At 45.8% G+C, this 25,379-nt stretch overlaps 1 protein-coding gene across 4 annotated transcripts in view; it reads left to right on the top strand.

Annotated features, from left to right (window-relative positions):
* LOC109897783 (receptor-type tyrosine-protein phosphatase zeta) overlaps window positions 1-25,379 on the top strand; it is a 99,689-nt gene that overhangs the window by 58,959 nt on the left and 15,351 nt on the right. For 2 of the 4 annotated variants that reach the window (XM_020492347.2, XM_020492346.2), the window contains exons 5-15: window positions 2,370-2,465; window positions 7,087-7,153; window positions 8,953-9,110; window positions 10,580-10,730; window positions 15,071-15,255; window positions 15,653-15,779; window positions 17,709-17,749; window positions 17,923-18,493; window positions 19,382-19,903; window positions 20,994-21,132; window positions 24,994-25,085. In XM_020492347.2, the coding sequence (XP_020347936.1) occupies window positions 2,370-2,465; window positions 7,087-7,153; window positions 8,953-9,110; window positions 10,580-10,730; window positions 15,071-15,255; window positions 15,653-15,779; window positions 17,709-17,749; window positions 17,923-18,493; window positions 19,382-19,903; window positions 20,994-21,132; window positions 24,994-25,085 (2,149 nt within the window). The remainder of the gene's footprint in view (window positions 1-2,369; window positions 2,466-7,086; window positions 7,154-8,952; window positions 9,111-10,579; window positions 10,731-15,070; window positions 15,256-15,652; window positions 15,780-17,708; window positions 17,750-17,922; window positions 18,494-19,381; window positions 19,904-20,993; window positions 21,133-24,993; window positions 25,086-25,379) is intronic. The other 2 variants (XM_020492350.2, XM_031833162.1) reach the window with 1 other exon arrangement.

Below are 25,379 nucleotides of genomic sequence, written 5' to 3'. Positions count from 1 at the left end.
TGCCTTGGAAGTGAGGGATCTAACATTAAGTAGCCCTATTTTGAGATGTAAGATATCACAATCTCTTTCAGTAATGACAGGAATGGAGGAGGTCTTTATTCCAGTGAAATTGCTAATGCGAACCTTGCCATGTTTAGTTTTGCGCAACCTAGATTGATGCACACACACGGTCTCAATGGGGATAGCTGAGCTGACTACACTGACTATGCAGACTCCACTAAGCTGGCAGGGTGGCTAACAGGGTGCAGGTCAGGCAGCAGGCTATCTCATTGTGGAGCTAGAGGAGTTAGAGCCCTGTCTATGTTCATAGATAAGATGAGAGCACCCGTCCAGCTAGGATGGAGTCCGTCACTCCTCAGCAGGCCAGGATTGGTCCCGTTTGTGGGTGAGTCCCAGACAGAGGGCCAATTATCTAAAAATTATATCTGTTGGGAGGGACAGAAAACAGTTTTCAACCAGCGATTGAGTTGTGAGACTCTGCTGTAGAACTCATAACTCCCCCTAACTGGGAGGGGGCCAGAGACAATTACTCGATGCCGACATCTTTCTAGCTGATTTACATGCTGATTCTATGTTGCGCTTGATGACCTCTGACCGTTTCATCCTAACATTGTTGGTGCCGACGTGGATAACAATATCTCTATACTCTCTACACTCGCCAGTTTTAGCTTTTGCCAGCACCATCTTCAGATTAGCCTCAACGTCGGTAGCCCTGCCCCCTGGTAAACAGTGTATGATAGCTGGATGATTTGTTTTAAGTCTAATATTGTGGGTAATGGAGTCGCCAATGACTAGAGTTTTCAATTTGTCAGAGCTAATGGTGGGACGCTTCGGCGTCTCAGACCCCGTAACGGGAGGAGTAGAGACGAGAAGGCTCTACTCTGTACTTACTGGTGGCACAGACACTGTTTCATCCTTTCCTACACTGGAATTACCCTTGCCTAGCGATTGCGTCTGAAGCTGGGCTTGTAGCACACCTATCCTCGCCGTAAGGCGATCGTTCTCCTGTATATTATGAGTACAGCGACTGCAATTAGAAGGCATCATGTTAATGTTACTACTTAGCTTCGGCTGTTGGAGGTCCTGACGAACAACGTCCAGATAAAGCGTCCGTGCGGTGTGAAAAAGTTGAATGAAAAAAAGTTGAGTGAGGGAAAAAACCTAAATATAAACGGTAATTAAAAAGTAAAAACCGTAAGGTTGGCAACAAAAACGCACAGCAACACGTAAACAAGTCTGCAAGTTGTGACCGGAAATGTGTAACTCTGTGTTGTTGTATGTGTCGAATTTGCTACGCTTTATCTTGGCCAGGTCGCAGTTGCAAACTTGTTCTCAACTAGCCTACCTGGTTAAATAAAGGTGAAATAAAAAATAAATAAAATAAAAAACTTCAAGGAGAGCGGTTCAATTGTTGTGAAGAAGGCTTCAGGGCACCAAAGAAAGTCCAGCAAGCGCCAGGATCGTCTCCTACAGTTGATTCAGCTGTGGGATTGGGGCACCACCAGTACAGAGCTTGCTCAGGAATGCAGGGTGAGTGCATTTGCACGCACAGTGAGGCGAAGGCTTTTGGAGGATGGCCTGGTGTCAAGAAGGGCAGCAAAGAAGCCACTTTTCTATAGGGAAAACATCAGGGACAGTGATATTCTGCAAAAGGTACAGGGATTGGACTGCTGAGGACTGGGGTGAAGTCATTTTCTCTGATGAATCCCCTTCCCGATTGAATAGGGGCATCCGGGTTGCTTCTTAGCCAAGGGAGTGGGCTCACTCACAATTTTGCCTAAGAACACAGCCATGAATAAAGAATGATATCAACACATCCTCCGAGAGCAACTTCTCCCAACCATCCAGGAACAGTTTGGTGACGAACAATGCCTTTCCAGCATGATGGATATTTTGGGTCTATGGCCAGGAAACTCCCCAGACCTTAATTAATCCCATTGAGAACTTGTGGTCAATCCTCAAGAGGCAGGTGGACAAACAAAAACCCATAAATTCTGACAAACTCCAAGCATTGATTATGCAAGAATGGGCTGCCATCAGTCAGGCATGTGGCCCAGAATTTAAGTTACAGCATGCCAGGGTGGATTGCAGAGGTCTTGAAAAAGAAGGGTCAACACTGCAAATATTGACTCTTTGCATCAACTTCATGTAATTGTCAATAAAAGCCTTTGACACTTATGAAATGCTTGTAATTATACTTCAGTATTCCATTGTAACATATGACAAAAATATCTAAAGAGACTGAGGCAGCAGACTTTGCGAAAATTAATATTTGTGTCATTCTCAAAACTTTTGGCCACGACTGTAGTGTTCAATGACAGTACATAGGATATCAACCATCTCCTGTACCTTATCTCTGTCTGTTCCAGATGCAGATCTACTGTTATGAAGCGCTTCACTTTGAGTCCATAGACCAGGCCATCAAGGACGGGGGCAGGATCACAGCTCTCTCTGTGCTGTTAGAGGTGTGTGTTTGTATGTTGTGACTTGCTATGAGCATGTAATAAATGTCTGGAGCAAATAGTGTTAAGTGTTGCTCCAACGGGGGGTGGTTCAGGTAGGTAGGTACTGTAAGTAGATTGGGTGGAGTGGATTTTCCTGGTGGGGGGTTCAGGTAGGTAGGTACTATAGGTAGATTGGGTGGAGTTGGTGTTCCTGAGGGGGTTCAGGAAGGTCGGTACTGTAAGTAGATTCGGTGGAGCGGGTGTTCCTGAGGGGGTTCAGGTAGGTAGGTACTGTAAGTAGATTGGTTGGAGCAGGTGTTCCTGAGGGGGTTCAGGCAGGTAGGTACTCTAGGTAGATTAGCTGTCGACACTGACAGGAAGAGTGTATTTGCGCTGTCTGTGTGTTTATGCGTTTGTGTGGATGTGTGTTTGAGCGTGTGTGTGTGTTCATGCATGTGTGTGTGTGTGTGTGTGTGTGTGTGTGTGTGTGTGTGTGTGTGTGTGCATGACCTGTGTCAAGAGTGTGTAGTGGATCATTTTGCACCCATACCAGAAAGGTTTTTCATAGTCGATGAGGGATGACATATCTACTTGCAATGGCATGACTTACCATTAGGTAGAAGAGGCAATTGGCTCATCTACTTACAGTAATTTAGAAAAAAACTATGCTAGTAATATTATTATTTTTTTGTACAATTATTCTGCACGAGGCCCCTAGATTATGTTATACTCCGCGACCGACCCTGAAATCAAAGGGGACAGGATAGTGGAACTGATTACCCACCACAGTATCAGACTGACCACAGTCTGTTACTTCCGGCTCCGACAGAGATGGCCGCCTCACGTCGCGTTCCTAGGAAACTATCCTAGGAAACTATGCAGTTTTTAGTTTTTTTTACGTGTTATTTCTTACATTAGTACCCCAGGTCATCTTAGGTTTCATTACATACAGTCGAGAAGAACTACTGAATATAAGATCAGCGTCAACTCACCATCAGTACGACCAAGAATATGTTTTTCGCGACGCGGATCCTGTGTTCTGCCTTACAAACAGGACAACGGAGTGGATCCTATGCAGCGACCCAAAAAAACGACTCCGAAAGAGAGGGAAACGAGGCGGTCTTCTGGTCAGACTCCGGAGACGGGCACACCGTGCACCACTCCCTAGGATTCTTCTTGCCAATGTCCAGTCTCTTGACAACAAGGTTGATGAAATCCGAGCAAGGGTAGCATTCCAGAGGGACATCAGAGACTGTAACGTTCTTTGCTTCACGGAAACATGGCTCACCGGAGAGACGCTATCCGAAGCGGTGCAGCCAACGGGTTTCTCCACGCATCGCGCCGACAGAAACAAACATCTTTCTGGTAAGAAGAGGGGCGGGGGCGTATGCCTTATGGCCAACGTGACATGGTGTGATGAAAGAAACATACAGGAACTCAAATCCTTCTGTTCACCTGATTTAGAATTCCTCACAATCAAATGTAGACCGCATTATCTACCAAGAGAATTCTCTTCGATTATAATCACAGCCGTATATATCCCCCCCCAGCAGACACATCGATGGCTCTGAACGAACTTTATTTAACTCTCTGCAAACTGGAAACGATTTATCCGGAGGCTGCATTCATTGTAGCTGGCTAATCTGAAGGCTAATCTGGGCTAATCTGAAAACAAGACTCCCTAAATTTTATCAGCATATCGATTGCGCAACCAGGGATGGAAAGACCTTGGATCATTGTTACTCTAACTTCCGCGACGCATATAAGGCCCTGCCCCGCCCCCCTTTCGGAAAAGCTGACCACGACTCCATTTTGTTGATCCCTGCCTACAGACAGAAACTAAAACAAGAGGCTCCCACGCTGAGGTCTGTCCAACGCTGGTCCGACCAAGCTGACTCCACACTCCAAGACTGCTTCCATCACGTGGACTGGGAGATGTTTCGTATTGCGTCAGATAACAACATTGACGAATACGCTGATTCGGTGTGCGAGTTCATTAGAACGTGCGTTGAAGATGTCGTTCCCATAGCAACGATTAAAACATTCCCTAACCAGAAACCGTGGATTGATGGCAGCATTCGTGTGAAACTGAAAGCGTGAACCACTGCTTTTAATCAGAGCAAGGTGTCTGGTAACATGACCGAATACAAACAGTGCAGCTATTCCCTCCGCAAGGCTATCAAACAAGCTAAGCGCCAGTACAGAGACAAAGTAGAATCTCAATTCAACGGCTCAGACACAAGAGGCATGTGGCAGGGTCTACAGTCAATCACGGACTACAGGAAGAAATCCAGCCCAGTCACGGACCAGGATGTCTTGCTCCCAGGCAGACTAAATAACTTTTTTGCCCGCTTTGAGGACAATACAGTGCCACTGACACGGCCTGCAACGAAAACATGCGGTCTCTCCTTCACTGCAGCCGAGGTGAGTAAGACATTTAAACGTGTTAACCCTCGCAAGGCTGCAGGCCCAGACGGCATCCCCAGCCGCGCCCTCAGAGCATGCGCAGACCAGCTGGCCGGTGTGTTTACGGACATATTCAATCAATCCCTATACCAGTCTGCTGTTCCCACATGCTTCAAGAGGGCCACCATTGTTCCTGTTCCCAAGAAAGCTAAGGTAACTGAGCTAAACGACTACCGCCCCGTAGCACTCACATCCGTCATCATGAAGTGCTTTGAGAGACTAGTCAAGGACCATATCACCTCCACCCTACCTGACACCCTAGACCCACTCCAATTTGCTTACCGCCCAAATAGGTCCACAGACGATGCAATCTCAACCACACTGCACACTGCCCTAACCCATCTGGACAAGAGGAATACCTATGTGAGAATGCTGTTCATCGACTACAGCTCAGCATTTAACACCATAGTACCCTCCAAGCTCGTCATCAAGCTCGAGGCCCTGGGTCTCGACCCCGCCCTGTGCAACTGGGTACTGGACTTCCTGACGGGCCGCCCCCAGGTGGTGAGGGTAGGCAACAACATCTCCTCCCCGCTGATCCTCAACACTGGGGCCCCACAAGGGTGCGTTCTGAGCCCTCTCCTGTACTCCCTGTTCACCCACGACTGCGTGGCCACGCACGCCTCCAACTCAATCATCAAGTTTGCGGACGACACAACAGTGGTAGGCTTGATTACCAACAACGACGAGATGGCCTACAGGGAGGAGGTGAGGGCCCTTGGAGTGTGGTGTCAGGAAAATAACCTCACACTCAACGTCAACAAAACTAAGGAGATGATTGTGGACTTCAGGAAACAGCAGAGGGAACACCCCCTTATCCACATTGATGGAACAGTAGTGGAGAGGGTAGCAAGTTTTAAGTTCCTCGGCATACACATCACAGACAAACTGAATTGGTCCACTCACACAGACAGCATCGTGAAGAAGGCGCAGCAGCGCCTCTTCAACCTCAGGAGGCTGAAGAAATTCGGCTTGTCACCAAAAGCACTCACAAACTTCTACAGATGCACAATCGAGAGCATCCTGGTGGGCTGTATCACCGCCTGGTATGGCAACTGCACCGCCCTCAACCGTAAGGCTCTCCAGAGGGTAGTGAGGTCTGCACAACGCATCACCGGGGGCAAACTACCTGCCCTCCAGGACACCTACTCCACCCGATGCTACAGGAAGGCCATAAAGATCATCAAGGACATCAACCACCCGAGCCACTGCCTGTTCACCCCGCTGTCATCCAGAAGGCGAGGTCAGTACAGGTGCATCAAAGCTGGGACCGAGAGACTGAAAAACAGCTTCTATCTCAAGGCCATCAGACTGTTAAACAGCCACCACTAACATTGAGTGGCTGCTGCCAACACACTGTCAATGACACTGACTCAACTCCAGCCACTTTAATAATGGGAATTGATGGGAAATGATGTAAATATATCACTAGCCACTTTAAACAATGCTACCTTATATAAGGTTACTTACCCTACATTATTCATCTCATATGCATACGTATATACTGTACTCTATATCATCGACTGCATCCTTATGTAATACATATATCACTAGCCACTTTAACTATGCCACTTTGTTTACATACTCATCACATATGTTATACTGTACTCGATATCATCTACTGTATCTTGCCTATGCTGCTCTGTACCATCACTCATTCATATATCCTTATGTACATATTCTTTATCCCCTTACACTGTGTATAAGACAGTAGTTTTTTGGAATTGTTAGTTAGATTACTTGTTCGTTATTACTGCATTGTCGGAACTAGAAGCATAAGCATTTCGCTACACTCGCATTAACATCTGCTAACCATGTGTATGTGACAAATACAATTTGATTTGCATTATAGAGTTTGGGTTCAGCTGGGGATTATACAATCTCTAGCTATTAGCTTGCATCAGTGTGAGCTTCAGTTTAGCATCATTGTTAGCTTCAGCTTAGTTTAGCATCAGTGTTAGCTTCAGCTTAGTTTAGCATCAGTGTTAGCTTCAGTTTAGTTTAGCATCATTGTTAGCTTCAGCTTAGTTTAGCATCAGTGTTAGCTTCAGTTTAGCGGGTCACAGCTTTAAAGCAGCCTAAAAATATAGAGACACAAAAAAGTGAAGGAGAGGAGAGGAAGCCACTGTAGACTTTTGAGAGGTCTGACTAACCTGTTTCTATTCCCTCTTTACAGACAGGCATCGAAGACAATGACAACTACGTGGCCATTATCGACGGAATCAACAGTGTCAGCCGATTCGGTATGCCAACCTGACCTCCAGTAACCTTATACTCATCCAATGATCACCTTAAAATAGTGTATTTAATGTAACGACTCGCTAGGCATGGCTGGTAGGATGTCAATGATGAGGAACATTGACAAGAACAATGGCGTATTTATTCAAATAAATGGGTTCACAAAAAGGATGGTCAAAAAATGTCACTCAAAACCACTCCCACACACAGGGGATGAATTTAACTTAGACTGGAACTTAACTTAAGAGACTAAATAGCTGGGCTGCTATCCAGCTTACCAGCCGATTTGTTCTTTCCAGTTTTTTCTTCCTGTGGAAAGTCAATGTGCACGGGCTTCCTCCAAATGTCTGTAGAGCTCAGCCTCCGGCATCCAGCAAGGAGCTCCTCTCCTGTGGAACTGAACCAGCACCTTAAATGTGTCCACTGTGCAGCAGCCTAAAGCTTAGTGTATACTTCCCAGTCAAAACAGTTTGCACATATATTGCGACTACATTTTGTGACGTTTTTTTGTTTGTTTTGGGGGTTGGTAGGGTTTTAGCACACACAATTATTTCTTGAGGCAAACCGAAGTTCGTAGCCGAAGTCTACGCCCCTTCGTCAGTGATTGGTCAACAGTAGGGATTTTTCAATGAAGAGTTTGTCTTTCAACTAGACAACTACTTTTCATGCACATTTTTTCCCTTGAAAAATGCTGCACCAAACATCTTAGTTAATTTAAAATTGCACTACCTAAGACCTCCTTGGCAAAAATGTCAAAATTAATGACAGATTCCTTGATTTAACTTTGATTCAAACTATGTTGAGGAAGTGTTACTGGGTATGTTGTTGATATGGCATCTCAAGAGGAACAAACAACATTAATATTGCAGCTTTTTTCTAGTTTTTCAAGCAAGGGTCTTTAGGGACTATGTGAAACGAGATGTTCACTTCGACTAGTCGAGTTCTGCTAAGAACAAACCGAACCTATGTATGCGGACACCTTAACGACGCGGAGTGGCTTCAGGTGCAGGGCGTGGCACTGCAACCTAGCTTGCTGCACCCTAATCTGCTGGTTGTGGTGTGTGGCTGACTCCCCAAATAGTGGCATTCCCCGGCCACACCACCTGGGGCGCCACACTAAGTTAACCAAACACAAAGCCACCTTATCCAAGCGTAGCTATAAGCCCCTAGTTTGCGTTTCATTATAGATGTATTACTGCACAGTACTAATTTAAAGTCTGCATAGCCTGGGCTATTAGAAACTGGGTTGTTCGAGTCCTGAATGCTGATTGGCGGAAAGGTATGACAAAACATTTATTTTTACTGTTCTAATTACCTTTGTAACCAGTTTATATAATAAGGCACCTCAGGATTTGTGGTATATGGCCGATATAGCACAGTTAAGGGCTGTATCCACGCACACCGCGTTGCATCGTGCGTTAGAACAGCCCTGAGCTGTGGTATATTGGCCATATACCACACCTCCTCGTGCCTTATGGCTTAAGTGTAGTAATTCATGCTAATGGCAGTTGAAGCTTGTCATGCAAGTAGGCGTTACAGAGGACTTCAGTGCATCAGCTCATTGTTGTGGGTAATGTCAAGCTCTTATGAAAGCTAGTTGTACAAACTTCTTTGTACAGATTTAAAGTCAAGTGCCACTTTACCCCACAGTCGTACACCCACTATCTCACTGTGTCATGATAATGAACATTTGATGTTTATGTCGTCTATCCTCTCTTTCTCTCTCACTACTTTATTTAGCCTTCCGTGCATTTTCATCTTACACATGTCCCCCTCTTTTCTCCTCTACCCTCCTTTTCTCAAGGTAAGAGTGGGATGGTGGGTCCCTTCTCTCTCCGTGGCCTCCTGCCCAACTCAACAGATAAGTACTTCACCTACAATGGCTCCCTCACCACCCCACCCTGCACTGATACCGTGGAGTGGATTGTCTTCAAGAACACTGTGGCCATCTCCGACACGCAGGTGTGTGTGTGTGTGTGTGTGTGTGTGTGTGTGTGTGTGTGTGTGTGTGTGTGTGTGTGTGTGTGTGTGTGTGTGTGTGTGTGTGTGTGTGTGTGTGTGTATGTGTGTGAATAAAAGCAGAGAGTGTGTGTGGAAATATTGTTTTTGTTAGTACAGAAGAGAAAGGGAGCGGGAGAGTGCTGGGCGCCTCCTCATCTCCCTATTTGTCCACTGTCAGATGACAGTTGTTTTTTTATAGTATGAATGGGTTGGGTGGGAGCTTAACATATGCTCCTTCAAGTCGCTATTCATAATTGGTTGTAGCTCTGTGTGTCTGTTTCTTTGTGTGTGTGTGTGTGTGTGAGACCCTTTTTGATAAGGTATCAAATGTGTGTGTGTGTGTGTGTGTGTGGGTGGTGTGTGTGTCAGTACCATGTGTTTCATTTTAAGCGGAGTGAAGGCCTCTGTCTATATTTTTTGCTTGTGTACACCTCAGGTAACACCTGTCAATCACAAATACCCTAAGGGCTTCAGGAAATACACACACACACACACACACACACACACACACACACACACACACACACACACACACACACACACACACACACACACACACACACACACACACACACACACACACACACACTCTCTCTCACCCATTTGATCAAATCAAATGTATTTATAAACCCCTTCTTACATCAGCTAATGTCACAAAGTGCTGTACAGAAACCCAGCCTAAAACCCCAACCAGAAAGCAATGCAGATGTAGAAGCACGGTGGCTAGGAAAAACTCCCTAGAAATGCCAGAACCTAGGAAGAAACCTAGAGAGGAACCAGGCTATGAGGTGTGACCAGGTGTGTGCCTTTCCAAATCATGTCCAATCAATTGAATTTACCACAGGTGAACTCCAATCAAGTTGTAGAAACATCTCAAGGATAATCAATATAAACTCAATTTCGAGTCTCATAGTAAAGGATCTGAATACTTGTGTAAATAAGTGTCTGTTTTAATCTGTTTAAACATTTTAATATATTTGAAAAAATGTTTAAAAAAACTGTTTTCGCTGTGTCATTATGGGGTATTTCATGTAGATTGATGAGGAACATGTTTTATTTAATCCATTTTAGAATAAGGCTGTAATTGATCTAAATGTGGAAAAGGGGAAGAGGTCTGAATACTTTCTGAATGCACTGTATATATAGTGTTACACAATAGACTGTACAAGACGTGTATATGATATACATGCATGCTTGTGTGTAGCACGTGTGTGTGTGTGGTAGGGTGTGAGAGGACTGAATACTGTTTGAACCAGTTGTTTAGGTCTATGTGAATAATGAGAATAGTAATACAACCATCATTTCCCAATGATCTTTATGTGGTCTCTCCTTGTGTGGCATTGTGCCCAAGGACACAATGTGAAATCACCATGCAATAACAAGCACTAATGTGTAATAATGTGTTGATGAAGGTGTTGGTTGTGTTGTAGCTGGAGATGTTCTGTGAGGTGATGACCATGCAGCAGGCAGGCTATGTGATGTTGATGGACTACCTGCAGAACAACTTCAGGGAGCAGCAGCAGCAGTTCATGGGACAGGTCTTCTCCTCCTATACCGGCACGGAGGAGGTCCTCACTCCCAGTACGTACCTGTCTGTCTGTCAGAGGAGGTCCTCACTCACAATACGTACCTGTCTGTCTGTCAGAGGAGGTCCTCACTCCCAATACGTACCTGTCTGTCTGTCTGTCTGTCAGAGGAGGTCCTCACTCCCAATACGCACCTGTCTGTCTGTCTGTCTGTCTGTGGAGGTTCTCCCTCCCAGTACACGTCTGTCTGTCTGTCTGTCAGAGGAGGTTCTCACTTCCAATACGTACATGTCTGTCTGTCTGTCTGTCTTGTCTGTCAGAGGAGGTTCTCACTCCCAGTATGTACCTGTCTGTCTTTCTGTCTGTCATAGGAGGTCCTCACTCCCAATACATACCTGTCTGTCTGTCAGAGGAGGTCCTCACTCCCTGTACGTACCTGTCTGTCTGTCTGTCTGTCAGAGGAGGTCCTCACTCCCAGTATTTACCTGTCTGTCTGTCAGAGGTTCTCACTCCCAATACGTACCTGTCTGTCTGTCTGTCTGTCTGTGGAGGTTCTCCCTCCCAGTACGCGTCTGTCTGTCTGTCTGTCAGAGGAGGTTCTCACTTCCAATACGTACCTGTCTGTCTGTCTGTCTGTCTGTCTTGTCTGTCAGAGGAGGTCCTCACTCCCTGTACGTACCTGTCTGTCTGTCTGTCTGTCTTTCAGAGGAAGTTCTCACTCCCTATACGTACCTGTCTGTCTGTCTGTCTGTCTGTCAGAGGAGGTTCTCACTCCCAATACGTGTCTGTCTGTCTGTCTGTGGAGGTTCTCCCTCCCAGTACGCGTCTGTCTGTCTGTCTGTCAGAGGAGGTCCTCACTCCCTGTACATACCTGTCTGTCTGTCTGTCTGTCTGTCTGTCTGTCTGTCTGTCTGTCTGTCTGTCTGTCTGTCTGTCTGTCTGTCTGTCTGTCTGTCTGTCTGTCTGTCTGTCTGTCTGTGGAGGTTCTCCCTCCCAGTACGCGTCTGTCTGTCTGTCTGTCAGTCAGAGGAGGTTCTCACTTCCAATACGTACCTGTATGTCTGTCTGTCTGTCAGAGGAGGTTCTCACTCCCAGTACATACCTGTCTGTCTTTCTGTCTGTCAGAGGAGGTCCTCACTCCCTATATGTACCTGTTTGTCAGAGGAGGTTCTCACTCCCAATACGTACCTGTCTGTCTGGCTGTCTGTCAGAGGAGGTTCTCACTCCCAATACGTACCTGGCTGTCTGTCAGAGGAGGTTCTCACTCCCAATACGTACCTGTCTGTCTGTCTGTCTGTCTGTCAGAGGAGGTCCTCACTCCCTGTACATACCTGTCTGTCTGTCAGAGGAGGTCCTCACTCCCAATACGTACCTGTCTGTCTGTCTGTCTGTCAGAGGAGGTTGTCACTCCCAGTACATACCTGTCTGTCTGTCTGTCAGAGGAGGTTCTCACTCCGAATACGTACCTGTCTGTCTGTCTGTCAGAGGAGGTCCTCACTCCCAGTACATACCTGTCTGTCTGTCTGTCTGTCAGAGGCGGTCCTCACTCCCAGTATGTACAGTTGAAGTCGGGAAGTTTACATACACTTAGGTTGGAGTCATTAAAACTTGTTTTTCAACCACTCCACACATTTCTTGTAAACAAACTATAGTTTTGCCAAGTCGGTTGTCTGCTTTGTGCATGACACAAGTCATTTTTCCAACAATTGTTTACAGACAGATTATTTCACTTATAATTCACTGTATCACAATTCCAGTGGGTCAGAAGTTTACATACACTAAGTTGACTGTGCCTTTAAACAACTTGGAAAATACCAGAAAATTATGTCATGGCTTTAGAATTTTCTGATAAGCTAATTGACATAATTTGAATCAATTGGAGGTGTACCTGTGGATGTATTTCAAAGCCTACCTTCAAACTCCGTGCCTCTTTGCTTGACATCATGTGAAAATCAAAAGAAATCAGCCAAGACCTCAGAAAACAAATTGTAAACATCCACAAGTCTGGTTCATCTTTGGAAGCAATTTCCACGCCTGAAGGTACCACGTTCATCTGTACAAACAATAGTATGCAAGTATAAACATCGTGGGACCACGCAGCCGTCATACCACTCAGGAAGGAGACTTGTTCTGTCTCCTAGAGATAAATGTACTTTGGTGCGAAAAGTGCAAATCAATCCCAGAACAGCAGCAAAGGACCTTGTGAAGATGCTGGGGAAAGCAGGTACAAAAGTATCTATATCCACAGTAAAACAAGTTATATATCGACATAACCTGAAAGGCAGCTCAGCAAGGAAGCCACTGCTCCAAAACCATCATAAAAAAAAGCCAGACTACGGTTTGCAGCTGCACAAGGGAACATAGATCGTACTTTTTGGAGAAATGTCCTCTGGTCTGATGAAACAAAAATAGAACTGTTTGGCCATGATGACCATTGTTATGTTTGGAGGAAAAATGGGGAGGCTTGCAAGCCGAAGAACATCATCCCAACCTTGAAGCACGGGGGTGGCAGCATCATGTTGTGGGGGTGCTTTGCTGCAGGAGAGACTGGTGCACTTCACAAAATAGATGGCATCATGAGGCAGGAAAATTATGTGTATATATTGAAGCAACATCTCAAGACATCAGGAAGTTAAAGCTTGGTCGCAAATGGGTCTTCCAAAGCATACTTCCCCAAGCATACTTCCAAAGTTCTGTCAAAATGGCTTAAGAACGACAAAGTCAAGGTATTGGAGTGGCCATCACAAAACTCTGGCCTCAATCCTATAGAACATTTGTGGGCAGAACTGAAAAGCGTGTGTGAGCAAGGAGGCCTACAAACCTGACTCAGTTACACCAGCTCTCCTATCCAGAGCGAGTTACAGTTAGTGCGTTAATCTTAAGATAGCTATGGGGCAACCACATTTCACAGTCATAGTAAGTACATTTTTCCTCAAAGTAGCAAAGTCAGAGATAGTAAGAGGGTAGGTAGTAAGAGGGAAAATCGTAAAGTAGATTGTCCCTAGCAAAACGATGACTCTTGTCACTCCTGGAGATCATGAGCTCTAACTACAGAATGAATCTCTTGTATTCACTCCTGGTTCTTGGTACTAACACCCGATTCAACTAATCATGGTCTTGATGATGTATGTCTCTGTGCCCAGTATGAAGGAAGTTAGAGGTAGTTTTGCGAGCCAATGCTCACTGGCATTAGCGCAATGACTGGAAATCTATGGGCATCTACTAGCATGCCTACATTTTCATAGAATATTAAAATCTGAACAGCAAATAGCAACACACCAATATCAAATGTCCAAAATATATTTGATGACACTGTTGGTGGCCTATTAAAATGATCATAGGAGGCAAGCACTGGTAACCTGCCTGCCTGTCACCACTACCGTGCCCTATTTTGGGCGTCCCTTACCCTACTAAAGAAGTGATTGCAGTAGTTTGATGTGTGTTTTCAACATAATCAGGACTTTAACTAGCACATGGATGCTGGAAGCCTGGCAGGCATTAATATTCAGACAGCATGTTTGTGTGCCTCCTTAATCATACCCAGACTCTCACGCGGGGGCTTTACAAGTAGACCGTCATTGTAAATAAGAACACATTGTTAACTGACTTACCTAGTTAAATAAAGGTTAAATCAATTCTAACCTTTAAAGGGAGAATATAATTGTTGTGGATGCTTAGGCACCAGGCTAATATGCTAAGCCAGGGACAGACCCTCTCTCTTTCTGTCTCTCACTACTTAATGTGTCATGTCCGCATTGATATTAGTCTCTGTTTTTTTAGACTAGGTAGTTGCTAGGTTACCTGCTCAGAGTCTGTGGCTGCCTCCTCACTTTCACAGAGGACTTTTCAAGCGTCTTTGAAAAATGGATAGAGTGCATTGAATATGATATAATGTACATGAATAGGTGTGAAATGTATCTTGCTTCCCTGTTGTTATTGGACATACCATTTGTTTACCAGAGTGAGATGCTTTTCGCAACAAAATAGAAATGGCAATTATTTTTGTGCTTTTGTTGTGATTTGTTTTGCGAATAGTTAGGAAAAGACTCTGTTGTTCCTTTGCTTTTCTCTTGTGTTGAAAATGGGGTTTGTACAACTGTAAGTCTCCCTTTCTGAAATCCCTCACCATCATTAAAAACATGAAATAAATCTATTCTATTCTATTCTACTCAATGTGTCTGTGATCTGCGTTTGTACTGGAGCGCTAATCTGTGATGGAACCAATTAGGAAGGACAAACACCCAGTTGAGGCTGATTCTCTTATATTTGATTCTTATTCATCTATATTAATTCTAATATTTTTTATTTATTTTTCTCTTGTCTCTCTCTCCCTTTCTCTCTGTCTCTCTGTCTCTCTCCCTCTCTATTTCTCTCTCTCCATTCTTTCTCTGTCAGTCTGTAGTTCAGAGCCGGAGAATGTGCAGGCGGACCCCCATAACCTGACCAGCCTGCTGGTGATGTGGGAGCGGCCGAGGGCGGTGTACGACGCCGGGATAGAGAAGTACTCAGTCACCTACAGGCTGGCCCAAGGAGAGGACTCTGCAACCTTCCAATACCTGACTGACGGCGACCAGGATGTGGTGAGCATCCTTTATGAAGTGGTGGTGGTGGACTAACACACACAGATGACCAAACCCGGTCAATCACATTTCAGAAGGTTTGCAGGAATGAATAAATTAATGAAGGAATGAATGAAGAAACAAATGAATAAACTAAAGAACCATAGTGTGATTGAATGCAAGAGCAGATGCTATAACCACCTCCACCACCTTCACCTCCTCCTCCACCACCATCTTCACTTCTTCTACCACCACCTTCACCTCCACCACCTTCTCCACCACCACCAACTTCTCCACCACCACCACCATCTCCTCTACCTTCACCACCACCACCTTCACCACCTCCACCAACACCACCACCTTCTCCACCACCATGACCCTAAATCTCCTGTACTCTCCTCTCCCTGTTGTTCCCTAGGGGGCCATGCTGCAGGACCTGATAGCCAATACTAGCTATGTGGTGCAGGTGGTGGCCGTGTGCACCAACGGTCTATACGGTCACGTGAGCGAGCAGCTGTCCGTCGACATGCCCTTCGAAGACCCCGGTAAGACTGACAACCGTGACCGCAAATACCTCTACACAGACCGTACGTAGCATTCTGATTACATGAAGAGTAGAGACCAAACCTAGATGGTTGACCATTTGCAAACCAGTTCCCTTTATTGTGTCTCTTTAATGGTAGTCAGTCAGTTTGCAATGAATATGCTGTGAAGGCTTCTCAGATAGACTTATTAACTAGGCATTAATGGATTGTGTTGAGGAATTCAGAGGAAGTAAAGATATAGTTCTGTCGTGGTTTCTGAAATTCTGATTGGTGTCCACATGTCACACCTACCAAACTGTAACAGGTTTCCAGAGACACTTCTGTTTCCCAGCACATCATGAACCCTTTATGACATCCACTCTCGGTCTTCTGTTTCCCAGCACATCATGAACCCTGTATGACATCCACTCTCGGTCTTCTGTTTCCCAGCACATCATGAACCCTGTATGACATCCACTCTCGGTCTTCTTTCTGTCCAGTCCTGTTCCTTTCAACATACACCAGTTCCTCTATGTTCTACTGCTGTTTGTAGTGTGTTCTGGCTCTGGGTGAAAGCTGTTTATTTTTCATGTCCTCTTCTGTCTATGTACTTACTTAAAATGTGCTTTTCTATATTTCTAAGGCGAGGAATACCCCCCTCAATCTGTTTGGTTGAGATCAAAGGTTATTCCATGTGTCCTATGTCACACAAACGACAAAACATTTTGAAATGGCTCCATTTCCTCCGGTCACAGTGAGAGAATTTTTGCTTATGGGCAGCATTTGTCATTTGTATGAAATGATGGGAACTCTATATCTGCTGAAGTTGATAATAAACTAATTTATTGTTGCTAAAAATCCTCTGCATCATATTTCAATGTGCATGAATTGTACACACTCATCCAAATGACTTGATACAATTGTGTGACCGAATGCACTGTGACAGTTGTGGTGACAAAACAACTCCTTTGTGAGGTCTGGTTGTGCACTCATTCATTCATTCCTTCCCTTTCCACTTAACTCTTTATAAACCCACCTCATGCTTCACAAACCCATTCTGATCAGGCCTGAGGCCTCCATATGTAATTTAGCCCAATCCAGGTAAGATGGTGTGTGTGTGTGGTGTGTGTGTGTGTGTGTGTGTGTGTGTGTGTGTGTGTGTGTGTGTGTGTGTGTGTGTGTGTGTGTGTGTGTGTGTGTGTGTGTGTGTGTGTGTGTGTGTGTGTGTGTGTGTGTGTGTGTGTGTGTGTGAATACTCAGTTTGTGCTGACCCGGAAGTTCTGCCCAATATAACCGAACATCTCCCTCATGTTGTTATCTCACTGTTTCTCTCTCTCTCCCTCACCTGGTATCTACACCGACAGCAACATATTCTCAAAGATTTCTAGTATAGGTTAATATTATATCGCATGAGTTTTCGCTTCATATACTGTGGACCCATTGAAAGATGTGACCTTAGTGGATATCAAGCGTCTGAAGATTTTTGTCAAGCCTCTTCAGTTTTTCATCAGAATGGTTTTCACGTATTGGCTCACAATGTTTGAATGTGTGTTTTTGGCAGATACTTTATAGATATTTTCTCCGTCACATTTTGATGTACGTTTCAAGTAAAGTGCTTGTCTGTTACAACGTCGTTGGGTTTGTCAATGGGACCAATATCTTAGATTATAATGCCATTGTTAGTAATTGTCAAAGTTGTAACTAAATTGAAGAAAAACAAATCACACATAACAATGTCTAGGCTGTTATCTTCGATTGCCACACTGTCTTTGATATTCGTATGAACATGTTTACAGATGTACGATCTTAATTGATCACCCTGCTCAAATCACGATCCTACATCTGTACAGTAATGTATTTTCAACGTCCTTTGCTCGTAGGGAAGGTACATTATTAAGTATGAAATCCCACGACTCGGTCTCTAACACTATCATCTGTGATTCTTTTCAGAGGTAACACCTTATCCAGATTCTACTGAGTTTGAAGGGGAAGTAAGTATAATATTGCATAAATGTAGCTTATTTTATAAAGCAATGTGATAATACTGTCAGTAGCGTACTGCAAGAAAAGCATTCATTTAAACGTAGGATATAGTACGAGGAGCAGTGTCTCCTGACAAGACTTCAGTATTTTCCCATGCACTCTGAATGTATTTCCCCACCAGGAGGACTATGGACCCTGGGCTAAACCAGGTGAAGAACTGGACAATGACATGGACTGGACAACCCAAAGCACTACGAGAACCAGGCCCACTTCAACCACTGGCCCACCCAGCCTCCCCTTGCCTGCTATCAGAACCACCACCCCATTTGTCCAGAGGAGAACCCTCACACCAGGCACTCCATCCAGGACCACTCAACCCAACCGAGCACAGACTTCCACAGAGCAGAGTGAGAGGTATCGCAGTACAGCCAGAGCACCAGCAGAGGGTGCCGTCTCAGCAGGCAGCAGAGGCAGGGGAAGAACCCAGAAGTATACCACTACAGTGACCACTCCGCAATCACGCACTGATGTCATCAACACTTCATCAACCAAGACCGGGAAGGGCAGAGGGGTGGCGTATCCTGTGACCGTCCCAAGCGGAAAAGGCAGCGGTGTTTCCATGGCCACTTCCGCCTCCTCCCTCTCTCAGGGAGAACCACCATGGCCTACAAGTCCCAGCATGCCCTTGTTTTCATCCACTGCCTCCTCCTTCGCCGGGGCACTCTTGCAGACCACGCAGCCGGTGTTCAACGGTGAGCCACTCCCCTCCACCCTCCCTGTGTGTGACACATCGACCCCTGGCAACCCCGGCTCCACCCCTAACAACGACCCCACCGCCTGCCTGCATGCCCCTCCCCCGTCTAGACCCCTGTCGTCTGTGACCCCTCCTGCTCTGGACTCCCTGCATGCAGCTACAGCACTGTTGTCTAGTGGTGACTCGTACCTCACGACCTCCCCCACCCTGTCTCTCCTCCCACACCCCTCACACCCCCTGTATGGTTGGGAGACAGTCGTCTCTCATGGTTTTGGTGATGATGATAGTGGTGATGGTGATATGTTGTCTGGTTCTTCGTCTGTGGCCTCGTGTGACCCACCAATGTTTAGTGACACTCACCCCCTTCAAACCTTACCTGACTCCCCCACTGAGCTAGCCTTCAGACCTCTCCCTGCAACCTCTCTCTCCCTGCAGCCTTCTCTTCTCTCTAGTGTCTTCTCTCTGTTCGGGCCCACCCCGGGCCTTACTGGCTCTGTATCTGGTGGGCTGGGGGACTCTAGTTACGCTACAGGCCGTGTAGTAGAGTCTTGTCTGGTGGGTGTCGTCGTCGGTGGTGGTGGTGATGTTGGATTCACGGTAGCTAGCGATGGCGTGGAGTCGTTGTGTACCTGCTCTCTGGATGGCTTCTCGTCCTCCTGGTTGCATGCCTCTCCTCAACTCCCCCTGCCCATGTCTGACTGGGGGACGGCTAGCCTAGCGCTCTATTCCTCCAGTAGCGATTTAGACCATCTCCTCCATTCATCTCTGGGAGGCTCCCCCAACCCATCTGGAGGTCAGCCTCTCTTCTCTTCCTTCTCCTCTCCCCCTGTTCCTCCTCATCCTCCTCTCTCAGGTTTCCATAGTGACCTGCTCGTTTCTGTTACAGCCACACCGTCCAGCTCCAAGGACCACTGGGTCTCGGCCCTCCGAACCTCGGCCCCCTCCTCTTCCTACTCGGCCTCCCCCCTCACACCCACCCTCCCCCCTGAACTGCAGACGGTAGACAGTAGTGCCTCTGGCTCGACCCTGTTTGGAGAAGCCCAGAAGGAGCTAGATGAGGAGTGGGACAGGGTTCAGAGTTCAGCCTCGGGGGAGGGCGCGCTCCCTTACATCCCCACCTTCACCCCCTCACTCACCTCTGAAGCCACCGCCACTCCCAACATCGACACAGAAGAACTCTCCTCATCGTTCTACTTTGAGAGCGAGAACGGCAGTGCCGTCACCAACGATACAGCGGGCAGCACAGCAACAGTATCTGGGGTGACCGCGGCGGCGCCCTGGTCGCTAGGTGGGGAGGTGGAGAGTGGCTCGGGGCAGGGCGAGAGCCTGTACGACAACGAGACGTCATCAGACTTCACTATCACCGAGCGCACAGAGAGAGACTCTGAGGAGGAGGAGCCAGTTGCAGGTAAAGAACCATCCACAAGGGGGCAACATCTCCCCGTACATCAAGGCAAGGCACAGTGCTGCGCCTGTCGGATTGGGGAAAACTACAGCTCCCATGATGCCAATGGAACAGGAAATACTCTGGGATTTAGGAGACATATCACCTAACACACCACCTTTCTGTGACAACTAAAATCCTGTGTGTGTATTCACCGTCATGGCCTTTCTGCTTTCTACAACATTTTCATGATCAAGTCCACAGTCATCATCATTTCAGTGTTCTTTGTTACGTGTTTTGTGTTATATTCGTTAACATTAACATGCAAATGCCTTTGTCTCAATTGTGTATTGTAACATCATGTGAAGAACTCCATTGGTTATAGCACTTGGTCTCCAGCAGAGGGCAGCAGATCTCTTCCTAATCCCAAATCGCACCCAAATGTTTTTTGCCTTAGCAGACCACTTATGGTCTAATGTCCCTTTATACAGTCAATGTAATTGACAAATCATTCAGACAGTCTCAGGGCCCCTCGCAAATCTTTTGTGATGTGTAACCTTGAAAATCCTTTATAATATCCCATATATCTGTCCACATCCAGACCGTAGACAAGAAAACGAATTCATAGAAAGTCCATCTGCATTCAAGCCTGTGCAATAGAAGCACAGTTTTGCCAATAGGCTTTTTTGGTCTCCGCTCATTAAGAGTCCCATAGATTTAAGCCATTGTGTGCATCAAGCATTGAGCCATTGTCATGAACTAACCTGTAGTGCACGTTAACTTTGTGAAAGCATTCGTGTTCACTTTCATCCGTATGTATCATTGTCGCAATTGTATATGGGTTAGAGAAGTAGCAATAGGTTTAGATTTGTTAGCTGAATGGGTATGAAGATGTTAAAGCGAAGGTCTACTGTAGCGTTTCAAATGTAAATGAACAAGGTTCCGTAGTTCAAGGAGGAGCTCTGTGTTGGAACTGGAAGTTAAATTGGATGAGTATGTGGATTGATTTACTGTTGACGTGTTTGCCAGTCAATGTGTTGTAGTTGAATGAGTGAATGACACGTTTTCTGAGTTGTGTGTCTCGTCTGTTCTTCCCTCTTCCCACCACTTACAGAGGCCAGTAACAGCAGCCATGAGTCCAGGGTGGGTCTGGCCAGGGAGAGAGAGAGGAGGACCATGGTCCCTCTGGCAGTGATCTCCACCCTCACCTTCCTGGGACTCATCGTCCTGGTGGGAATCCTCATCTACTGGAGGTAAGAGGGAGGAGTAGGCGGTGGATATGGAGGAAGAAGGTGGAGTTTGGAGGATGAGGAGGAAGAAGGTGGAGTTTGGAGGATGAGGAGGTGGATATGGAGGAAGAAGGTGGAGTTTGGAGGATGAGGAGATGGATATGGAGGAAGAAGTGAAGGAGGTGGAGAAGGGAGAGGAGGAAGATAATATCCATAATGATGATTATTATAAGATCCATAATGATGATTATTATAAGATCCATAATGATGATTATTATAAGATCCATAATGATGATTGTTACAAGATCCATAATGATGATTATTACAAGATCCATAATGATGATTGTTACAAGATCCATAATGATGATTGTTACAAGATCCATAATGATGATTATTACAAGATCCATAATGATGATTGTTATAAGATCCATAATGATGATTGTTATAAGATCCATAATGATGATGATATCCATAATGATGATTGTTATAAGATCCATAATGATGATTGTTATAAGATCCATAATGATGATTGTTATAAGATCCATAATGATGATTGTTATAAGATCCATAATGATGATTGTTATAAGATCCATAATGATGATTGTTATAAGATCCATAATGATGATTGTTATAAGATCCATAATGATGATTGTTATAAGATCCATAATGATGATGATATCCATAATGATGATTGTTATAAGATCCATAATGATGATTGTTATAAGATCCATAATGATGATTGTTATAAGATCCATAATGATGATGATATCCATAATGATGATTGTTATAAGATCCATAATGATGATTGTTATAAGATCCATAATGATGATTGTTATAAGATCCATAATGATGATTGTTACAAGATCCATAATGATGATTATTACAAGATCCATAATGATGATTGTTATAAGATCCATAATGATGATTGTTATAAGATCCATAATGATGATTGTTATAAGATCCATAATGATGATGATTAGTATTATGGTGATGATGTTGAGAAATCCTCTCCCATCGATTCCCCCTGAACCCACCCATCATCTGTTTAACCTGACAGCTAAGCTACATGAACAACAGCTTTCTTTCTGCATTGATAGGCTCCACACACATACTGACACCATTAAGCCTTCTGCCTCCCTATGGGACAGCTGTGTGGAACTGCCGCAGGGCCGATACCTGTCATATTGTTATTCATCTGTCTCAGAGGAGTGGGTCTGTTTTGTCCCCAGACACGGGGCACTGCCGCCCCAGATATCAGGGGGCACGGGTGGAGCGAGGCGGGGGGTGGCAGAGGGGGAGCGAGGTTGACCTTAAGAACCACATATTTGTCTGTCTCACTGTGAGGCCTAATCTCCTCTGACATGGGCCCAATTTCTTTCTCACTCTCACACACTTCCCCATGACACATCCAATATCTTCAACATGGCTTCGGTTTGAGGTCTGGCTTTTCACATTTAGCTTTGATGTGTCTGGGTAGATTCACTTACACATAGGTGCCATCATTCAGAGTTGCCCGTCTCTAGTTATAAAGACATTATACCCATACTGTGAGATCATAGAAAATACTACTTTTCACTGTGGTGGCAAACTGACCGGTTGGACAGTTAAATAACCAACTTCGGCAATCCGATCAAGGACACTTTGTCAGAAATGTAAACACTTAAGCCGCATAAGACTGTACATTTCTCATCCACTGGGCTGGAGACGTGACATATTGTTCATGTTTTCTACCCTGTTATTGTATTTCATTTTAAATCTGTAATAATCTTGGTGCCGATGAGGGATTAAAGCTAAGAGATGTGCCTCACTTAGAGTGTAGAGCGTTGAGCTTGGGGCTCGGGGTCATACAGTGGTTAGGGAACAGGGCCTCGGGTGGGGTAGGAGGGGGAACAGGCAGGGCCTCGGGTGGGGTAGGAGGGGGAACAGGCAGGGCCTCGGGTGGGGTAGGAGGGGGAACAGGCAGGGCCTCAGGTGGGGTAGGAGGGGGAACAGGCAGGCCTCGGGTGGGGTAGGAGGGGGAACAGGCAGGGCCTCGGGTGGGGTAGGAGGGGGAAAAGGCAGGGCCTCGGGTGGGATAGGAGGGGGGAACAGGCAGGGCCTTGGGTGGGGTAGGAGAGGGGAACAGGCAGGGCCTCGGGTGGGGTAGGAGGGGGAACAGGCAGGGCCTCGAGTGGGGTAGAAGGGGGAACAGGCAGTGCCTCGGGTGGGGTAGTAGGGGGGAACAGGGCCTCGGGTGGGATAGGAAAAGGGAAACAGGGCATCTGGTTGGGTAGGAGAGGGGAAAGCGCCTGCGCCTCATTATGTCCGACATGAAGGCTTTCGTGTCAGCGTCTTGTAAAATGAGTGGCGTGAGGCTGAAATGCTGTAATCCCCTCTGTGTCACGTCCTTGCTCGTCATCCGGTGACACGGTGCTCATTTGGCCACCCCACAGCTGGGCATTTGGGGTTAGCAAAGTGGAGATGTCTTTTAGAAGCGCACACATGTAATCTCCCGGGGACATCTTTCTGCTGTTTTTTTTATGTCCAGAGTAATCTGTGTGGTGATGTCCATTTTTGGTTAGCTGGGCGCAGGTTCATCAGAAAGACATGCAGTGGTGATCCTGTTAAAAACCTGTTCCGGATTAGAAGGAACATCTTTTTTCCTGTGTTGAGGACAGATTACCATGTTCTCCAACATCGGTGGTTGGCTTTTTATCTTCAAAAACAACAACAGCAGCATTTTTAGGCCTGCTGTATTCTTAAAAATATATCTACAGTTGTTGTATTACATTTACATAAATCAAATCAAATTTATTTATATAGCCCTTCGTACATCAGCTGATATCTCAAAGTGCTGTACAGAAACCCAGCCTAAAACCCCAAACAGCAAGCAATGCAGGTGTAGAAGCACGGTGGCTAGGAAAAACTCCCTAGAAAGGCCAATACCTAGGAAGAAACCTAGAGAGGAACCAGGCTATGTGGGGTGGCCAGTCCTCTTCTGGCTGTGCCGGGTGGAGATTATAACAGAACATGGCCAAGATGTTCAAATGTTCATAAATGACCAGCATGGTCGAATAATAATAAGGCAGAACAGTTGAAACTGGAGCAGCAGCACAGTCAGGTGGAAGTTGAAACTGGAGCAGCAGCATGGCCAGGTGGACTGGGGACAGCAAGGAGTCATCATGTCAGGTAGTCCTGGGGCATGGTCCTAGGGCTCAGGTCAGTTGAAACTGGAACAGCAGCATGGCCAGGTGGACTGGGGACAGCAAGGAGTCATCATGTCAGGTAGTCCTGGGGCATGGTCCTAGGGCTCAGGTCAGTTGAAACTGGAACAGCAGCATGGCCAGGTGGACTGGGGACAGCAAGGAGTCATCATGTCAGGTAGTCCTGGGGCATGGTCCTAGGGCTCAGGTCCTCCGAGAGAGAGAAAGAAAGAGAGAAGGAGAGAATTAGAGAACGCACACTTAGATTCACACAGGACACCGAATAGGACAGGAGAAGTACTCCAGATATAACAAACTGACCCCAGCCCCCCGACACATAAACTACTGCAGCATAAATACTGGAGGCTGAGACAGGAGGGGTCAGGAGACACTGTGGCCCCATCCGAGGACACCCCCGGACAGGGCCAAACAGGAAGGATATAACCCCACCCACTTCACATAAGCATTACTCCAATATAATTCTTGTTTTTGTCACACAGAATTTTCAACACATTTTTCACCAAATGAGAACAATGCATACAAATCCCTAATTTGTGTTAAATTAGATGGAAAAAGCAACATTTTTTGTACCAAAGGTATAATAGCATTGGCAATATGTCAAAAAGACAGAAGAAACTGGCAACACCTGCAGTTATACGAGTGTTGTTGATTAACTTGTATCATTGTACATTTGTTTCCACAGGAAGTGTTTCCAGATTGCCCATTTCTACATAGAGGACAACACATCCCCCAGAGTCATATCTGTTTCACCCACATCCATGCGTACAGATACAGGTAACCATTCTATGAGACAAAGGGCTCTATTTAATCAGATCCACATAGCAGTTGTTTTGGCGGTGTCGGAGGAGGAACTGTGTTAGAACTCCTGGCATTATACCTAAAGTGGACATTGCCATTGTCAAGTTGGAACACTGGAATGTGAAATGGAATCTACACCTCCATTAGGATGATAGAAACCCTTATTATTTTGTTGAATGATGTTCAATTTGAGCATAATTACTTCCATATAGCATACACTTTCTCCTTCTGAACTTCTAACATGAGTGGGACGGGTGATCAAGAGCAGCT

Source organism: Oncorhynchus kisutch, linkage group LG10, assembly GCF_002021735.2.
Source record: "Oncorhynchus kisutch isolate 150728-3 linkage group LG10, Okis_V2, whole genome shotgun sequence".
In the NCBI taxonomy this organism is placed as follows: domain Eukaryota; kingdom Metazoa; phylum Chordata; class Actinopteri; order Salmoniformes; family Salmonidae; genus Oncorhynchus; species Oncorhynchus kisutch.
The sequence above is the reverse complement of the archived record's forward strand: the minus strand, read 5'-3'. Positions and strand labels throughout refer to the sequence as shown.